The following is a 7,576-nucleotide window of genomic DNA, read 5'->3' as shown; positions in this document are numbered from 1 at the left end:
GAGTGATCGGGCCAGGGTCATGCAGCTTCAAAGGGCTGGAGCCAGGACTGAACCAGGGCTTCTGATTGCAAAGTTCCTGCTTCTGATCCCTGCTCCTGAAGACAGGAGGGGCTCGAGGACTCATGGTCTCCCTTTGATTGTGTCCCCGACAGGCCACAAGCAGGATGGCTGGTGCTGAGACGGGCCAGTGGGGACTCTGGTGCCCGTAGGGGCAGCTCCACCTCCTGAAGATGAAGGGGCCCAGGTGAAACACAGGCCAGGCCCAATGGCCAGCTCTGGAACAGAGGTCCACTGGGTCGAGCCGGGCCTGGGGAAGGGGCCCCAGCGGCGGCGCTGGGCCTGGGCTGGAAAGGGAAAGGATGCTGATGAGAGTGGCACACGCAGCTCAGAAGAGGAGGGACCCTTCCCCACCGCGAGCAGCCCCGAGCTCCTGGAGGACTTCCGTCGGGCCCAGCAGTGCCTGCAGCCACTGAAATGGGGCCCAGACTCACGGCCTGCTGGTTGCCAGCTTCCCGAATCTGGAGAGTCTGCAGAAGCGGGTAAGGCTGACTCCCCTACAATGCCACAGTGGTACCCCAAACATCCCACCTTCTAGCGGGAGAGAGGTGGGAAGTGAGTGTGGAGTTCAGAAATTTTTTAAATTAAAATCTATGAAGTCTATGCCTATTTTTTTTTTAACTTTTAATTTTATACTAAACTATAGCTGATTAAAAATGTTGTGATGTCTTCAGGTGGACAGCAAAGAGATCAGTCATTCATATGCATGTATACTTTGTCCCCCAGACTTCCCTCCCATCCAGCTGCCACATAACATTGAGCAGAGTTCCCTGTGCTATATAGTAAGACATTGTTGTTTATCCACTTTATGAAGCCTATAATTTAAATTTTTTTAAAGGTTTAAATTATATAAACAATATTGTCCATTGCAGAAAAATCAGAAAATACAAACCAAAATAGAAAAAGACTGAAAATTACTCATTATCCAGATAGCTGCTCTTTTTCATATGTGTGAAAATATATATATATGTGATATGAATATAGAACATTCTACAAGCTGTATTGTAGCTTGCTTTTTTGTAACTTAATAGATATGAGCACTTTCCCAGCTTATCAAATATTCTTCCACAAATCATTTCTAATGTCTGCTTAGGAATTCCATGGTGTGGGCATTCTGTCATTTGTTGAGCCAATCGTCTTACTGCTGAGCATTGGGTAATTTCTAGCTTTTTGCTATTACAAATAATGCAGAGATATGGCATTAGACTATCTTTGCACACCTGATTTGATAATAACCTTGATAATTTTAATTGCCTGGTTCAGGGGTTATGCCCATTTTTACAATTTTTTAAAATCCCAGTTAGCAACGAGAATGTTGGCTTCCCTTGTTTTCTAAACTAACCGTTCTCTTTGCATCAAAAACAACTGAGACTAAATTCCTAGCTTGGCTCAGCAAGTCCTTTCTCCTCTCTGAAGCTTGATTTTCCCCATCTGTGAAATGGGAGTAATAATACCATTGAGCTTGATTACGTTGTGCCTACTGCATTTGAATATGAATGAAACACCCCCGTCTTAGGATTCTGCAATCAGGTGGGCCCTCATGGATGTCAAAGAAGCCGTCAGGCCAATAGCAGATCATGCAGTGACCCCAGGTTCCTCAGGCCAGGTCTGTGTAAAGTGGGGTTTGCCCACAGCTACCCACTCGGGAGCCATTTCTGAGCTCTCCTCAGGGAATGGCAAATGGGATCGCTCCCTGAGGTCACGTGGTTGCTCCCTGCTGTGATGTACCAGCTGCTGCCACATCCTGTATCCTTAGTCTGTCCCAGGCGCAGGGCTGGGTAGAGTGCAAACCGTGCCTCCTTCTTTACTCACCGCTCTCTGCCAGTAGGAGAGACTAGCCTCCAGATAAAGATCGCCACAGCGGTCAACTTCTTATTCATGATGCCCTGTGAGAGATCAGAAAAGCCAGGAATGAATCCACGGCTGCCTGGTTCCAAAGTCCGACCTCTTCATTCCACCGCATGTTCCCCATCAGCAGAGATTAACTTGCCTTCATAGCTGGGACCTTGCTTCTAAGTCCAGAACTGCTCTGAGCCACTGCATGAGCAAGTTACTTAACCTGCTGTAAACAAGAGAGGCTTGCTAAAGGAGATTTTAAGGAGTGGAAAGATATAGAAGTGCCAAGGCTAGAGGAAAGAGCACGGGGGAGCAAAGCGTGACATAGGATTATGGCAAAGGTGCATCTGCCAGAGCAGAGGGTCTGTGCTTGGTGGTACCCAGACTGTATCTCCTGAAACTCTGGATCCGTGCCAGAGGCTGACATGGGGTCTAGGATAGAGTAAGTGCTCAATAAGCACTGACTTCATGGATGATGGATAGATGGATGGATTGATGGATGTATGGATGGATGGGTGGGTGGATAGGCAGATAGGTGGATAAATAGATGGATGAGTGGATGATTGGGTGAGTGGTTGATAGGTGAGTGGGTAGTGGATATGTGAATGGATGGATGGATAGGTAGATGAGTGGGTAAATGGATGGGTAATGAATGGATAGGTAGGTGAGTGGATGATGGATGGATGAGTGGGTGGGTAGGTGGATGGATGGATCATTGGAAGGATGGATGGTTGGATCAATGGATGCTGCTACTGCTAAGTCGCTTCAGTCGTGTCTGACTCTGTGCGGCCCCATAGATGGCAGCCCACCAGGCTCCCCTATCCCTGGGACTCTCCAGGCAAGAACACTGGAGTGGGTTGCCATTTCCTTCTGGGATCAATGGATGAGTGGGTGACAAATGGATGAGCGGGAGGGTGGGTGAGTAGGATGGATGAATAAATATTTCTTGAGCACCTACTGTATAATAATTCCGACAACTATCCTTTCGGGGGGAGTTTTACATGCATTGTTGTCTATTATCCCTCCCTTCCTTCTTTCCTTCTTTCTATTCGGTCAACCAATATTGAGCAGTTCCTCTGCAAATACAATAGTAAATAAAAGCAGAGGGTATCTTCGTCCTCATGGAGCTTACAGTATAATGGGGGAAGAAAATATTAATGAAACAATCACATAAATAAATAGAAAGTTGCCACTATAATAAGTATTTCCAAATAGAGGTATTCAGTCATGTGAAAGCCTGTAAAAGGGAGATTTTGGCCTAAGTTAGGAAGGTTAGAGAAGACTGCCTTGATGAGGTCAAGGTTGAGCTAATGTGTGAAGGACAAATAAGAGTTAACTAGGCAAAGAGAGGGTGAGAGGACCCTACCAGAGGGGTCAGCATGTATAGAGGCCCTGTGGCAGGAGAGGACGTGGCATGGCTAGACCAAGGAAAGACTGAGGGGGACCGTGGAAAGATCTGGAACAGGAGAGCTAATGGCGGATGGAGACAGGGACCTTCGGCCCATGTTAAAGGCTCAGCTCTGTCCTGGGAACAACAGGAAGATACTGGTGAATTGTCAGATGGAGGATGAGATGATTAAGTGGCTGCTACAGTGGTCCAGGCAAGACAGGATATCAGCGTGGGCAAAGCTGGTGGTTCTAGACTTTAGGGCAGTAGGTGAGTTTGACAGCACCCTAGGAGGTAATCAGGACAGGAGCAGGTGACAGGTTGGATTGTGGGGTTTAGGGGAGGGGAAATAGCAAAGACACCCTGCAGCTTTCTGCCTTGTGCAGTTGGATGGGGTGATGTTTCCATTTGCTGAGACAGGAAACAGTAGAGGGACAGCCAGATTTAGGGACTGAGGCTGGAGGACTTTGAGACGACCAGAGGAGGCAGTAGGCAAGTATTTGGCCATATGGGGGAATTTACTGGGCTTCTTGCCATCACCTCATATTAAGAAAGTGAAAGCCCAGGGGTTGAGACGACCTAGGTAATGGGACGCGGTGAGTCCAGGTCTAGTGTGTATAAAGCCATGATGTGTCTTTCCAGAGTCTGAAGAAGAGGATGAGGACAGCCCAGAAAGTTCCACCTTGCCTCTCAGCTGGCTCCCCCAGCAGGATCCTCAACCGGACATGACCAAAGAGGATCCAAGGGAGCTTCTGCAAGGCTCTGAGGTCCAGGAAGCTGGAGAGAGCTCCCCGAGGTTGGGATATGAGACCTTTCTCAGCTCAGGGGACCATGGGGGCACCGGCCCCGCTGCTCTGGACCGGGGTCAGCCCGCAGGCTGCATGGCTTCTAGCAGACAAGCCAGTGGAGACAAACTTCCAGAACATTCTGAGGTCAACCCAACTGTTGACTTCAGCTCGCCCAGGTCCTGGAGCAGTGGGACTGTGAGCCTCAACCACCCCAGTGACAACCTGGATTCTACCTGGGAAGCAGGGACTGATGTCCCCCAGCCCACTGCCCTGGCAGAAACTTCACCCCAGAGTCCCAGCCACCACCTCCTCAACCCAAACGACAGAACTGAAGGAAGCGTTGCTCTGGCAACGCCCACGGAATTCCAGGGATCCTCAGCACCACCTGCCCAGAGCCTCCCGTGTCCTGCAGATAGATGGAGGAGAGAAACCAGCAGCCTCTCCTGCCCTCAGCCTGGGGACCAGTCCTGGAAGCAGACACGGATATCACCTAAGCCACTCCCTTCCCGATTCACAGGCTCCATCAGCCCTCCCAACCCCTCCCCTCGGCCAGCTCGGCAGGACAGGCCACCCCCCAGGCCGGGAGCCACTCTGGCTGGCCACTCATCTTCTGATCCCCCCAAGTATGGCCGGGGGCGGCTGAACTATCCGCTCCCTGATTTCTCCAAGGTGGGACCCCGGGTGAAGTTCCCCAAAGATGAGAGCTACCGCCCCCCTAAGGCCAGGAGCCACAGCAGGCTGCCCGAGGGCCCTGCCAAGCCACTGATCTTCAAGTCTCCTGCCGAGATTGTCCGGGAGGTGCTGCTGAGCAGTGGAGACGTCTCTCCTGGAAAGAACCCACCTCCTACCCACCCCATCACCAGGGTGCCCCAAGAATTTCAGACACCTGAGCAAGCCACCAAGCTTGTCCATCAGCTCCAGGTAAGCCTGACTCACTTCCACCCCAAGGCACCTGCTGGTGTGGGTTGGAGGCTGGATAGGATGGGGAGGGGGGTTCTGGGGGATCTGGGGGGCCCATCCATGAACCCCTTGCTTGTGATGGGAGTGTTGCACCCCCAGCAATGAAGATACTCCCAAGCCTGTTGTTAAAAAAAAAAAGCAGTTTTTGCACTCATGCTATAAGGATAGGCTGTGTTTGTTTTCAAGTCCTGCTAAGAAAAATTCAAAACATACAAGAGATAAAATAGCAGGATGAACCCGCATAGCCCGATCACACAGCCATATCTACCTTTTTCATCAATGGCCTCACCTCTTCTTCCTCACCCCCTACTCCTGGGGTATTTTGAAGCAAATTTCAGGCATCAAATCATTTAACCCTCAAATATTTTAGCGTGTATGTCTAACAATAAGGAATCTCTCTTAAAGATAACCATCGGCCTACCTATAACCTAATGCCCATTCCTTAATATTAACCAATGTCCAGTCAGTATTCAGATCTCCCACTTTGTCTCATAAATGGCTTGTTTATTTCAGTTTGTTTGAATCAGCATCCAAACACAGCTCAGATAGGTATTGGTTGTTGTGCCTTCAAGTCTCTCACCATCACTTTCTGCCTTTTTTGCCTTTTTTTTTTTTTGACGTGGATGGACCATTTTTAAAGTCTTTATTGGGGTTTTTTTTTTTTTGGCCGAGAGGTATGTGGGATCTTAACTTCCTAGCCAGCGATCAAACCCAAATCCCCTGCATTTGAAGACAAAAAGTCTTAACCACTGGGCTGCCAGGGTAGTCCCTTCTTTGCATTTTCTGCCAAATCTCTTTCTTCTGTGTAATTTATCTGTTAAAGGAACCAGTTCTGTCCTGTGGAGTCTCCCACATTCTGGGGTTTTATGACACACCCTCTGAAATCTTTTCATATGTCTCCTTGTCCTCTCTTTGTCTTGTGTTTTGCCCAGTTAGAACTAGAGGTGTTTCCAGGTTGTAGTCATTTGCTTATTGCCCCCCCAACCCCCATCGTAGTTCCATGTTGGTAGGGATTTTTGGCAAGAGCCCATCATAGGTGGTGCCTTCAGGAGGCGTAAACTGCCTGCTGGTCTCATTTGTGATGTTAATAACTATTGATGGTCATTACCTTGATCCAGGCTTTCACTGAGGCTGACAGAGTGGTAGTACCCTGCTTTATTTTTTTTTTGCTGGAAATCTTCTATAAAATAAAACTTTCCTTCATCAACTATTTGGTTACCAAGGGCTCATTCACATGGGAAAGACAGGAGAAATGCTGGATTCTGTCCTTCTAATGACCAGTTTTCAGAACAATGTGTCAGTTCCCTGGCCTCCTTCAAAGGTGACCAGTGACATTTGTTTTTACTTTTCCTCTGTAATGACTAGTTTTAAGAAGCACTTCGGTTTTGTTTATGGCAAGTTGTAACTCTGAGTAAATGCAACTGTGATTTTCAAGTCTTCTATTTTCCTACCAATGGACCCTTAGATGGTTCATTCAATCAGCCATGCAAAAATATTTACTAAGCACATATTACTTAACTCCTGGGAGTAGAGGCATGGGGAAGACACACGCAGGCAGAGAGTTCAGATAGATAGGCAAGTAGCTGAGATCCTCTGTGACCAGCTTATGCATCGCAGTGAGCCGGCCCTGAGGCCATCACCCCCGTCAGGGCTATAGACAGGTTGGTGGATGAGTGGTCCTGAGCCTCTGACCCTCCAGAATTTGGCCATAGGGTCTGTATTGCGTGGGTCTGCTGAACTGCCACTACTGAACCCTTTCCCTCCGAGGCACCCAGAGGCCCGCTTTGGGACGTGGGTTCCCAGGGTGGGGGGAATCTCACAGTCAGAGGCCTGGTGCGTGACCTCATTGCCCCCTTTCCCACAGGAGGACTACCACAAGCTCCTCACCAAGTACGCCGAGGCCGAGAACACCATCGACCAGCTGCGCCTCGGGGCCAAGGTACTGGGCCGGGTAGGGTGGAGGAGTGGAGGGGTGGAGGGGTGGAGGCGTGGGCCCAGCCCCCCAAAATGATGCTTTTCCCTAGCCACTGCCTCCTGCCTCCAGAGACCGGGAGCTATGGGATGCGGTCCTTCGTTGTTCTACCGTGGGGTCACTCTGTGACCCTGGGGCAGCAACCTGCCCTCTCCAGGCTGTTGATGAGCTCTGAGTCCTTGAATCCTAGAATCTGGGTGCCCAGGAATTTCACCAGAAGCTCTCCTTCTAGATAAACTCTGGAGTAAGACCACCTGGGTTACAACTCCTCTCTCCATTACTGACTAGCTCTGTGACCTTAAGGAAGTTACTCGGACTCTGAGCCCCAAAGGAGTAGTGCAGAATTTCTGCTCAAACACTGGGGCTGATACTCCCCTTTGCCTTTCTTCTCCCCTGTCTTCTCACCCACAGCCTCTCCCCCCATTCTGAATGTCTAGTGTGGGTGAGGGGAGTGTGGAGGGGGAAACCTGCCCCCCACATCCTGCCCAGTCCTCACTCATCTTGGGGAGGCTGTGAACGCTGCACTTGGGACCTTCCCCTTTTCTGGGGTGAGGCAGGAAGTGGTACTTGTCGCAG

General features: G+C 49.7%; 1 protein-coding gene across 1 annotated transcript in view; it reads left to right on the top strand.

The window, feature by feature from the left end:
• The first annotated feature begins 265 nt into the window (after positions 1 to 265).
• AKNA (AT-hook transcription factor) overlaps positions 266 to 7,576 on the top strand; it is a 42,018-nt gene continuing 34,707 nt past the window's right edge. Inside the window, exons 1-3 of the mRNA XM_068974142.1 lie at positions 266 to 539; positions 3,923 to 4,989; positions 6,893 to 6,967. Coding sequence (XP_068830243.1) covers positions 266 to 539; positions 3,923 to 4,989; positions 6,893 to 6,967 — 1,416 coding nt within the window. The remainder of the gene's footprint in view (positions 540 to 3,922; positions 4,990 to 6,892; positions 6,968 to 7,576) is intronic.

Source organism: Capricornis sumatraensis, chromosome 6, assembly GCF_032405125.1.
Source record: "Capricornis sumatraensis isolate serow.1 chromosome 6, serow.2, whole genome shotgun sequence".
Classification (NCBI taxonomy): domain Eukaryota; kingdom Metazoa; phylum Chordata; class Mammalia; order Artiodactyla; family Bovidae; genus Capricornis; species Capricornis sumatraensis.
This window is presented reverse-complemented; position numbering and strand designations above follow the sequence as displayed.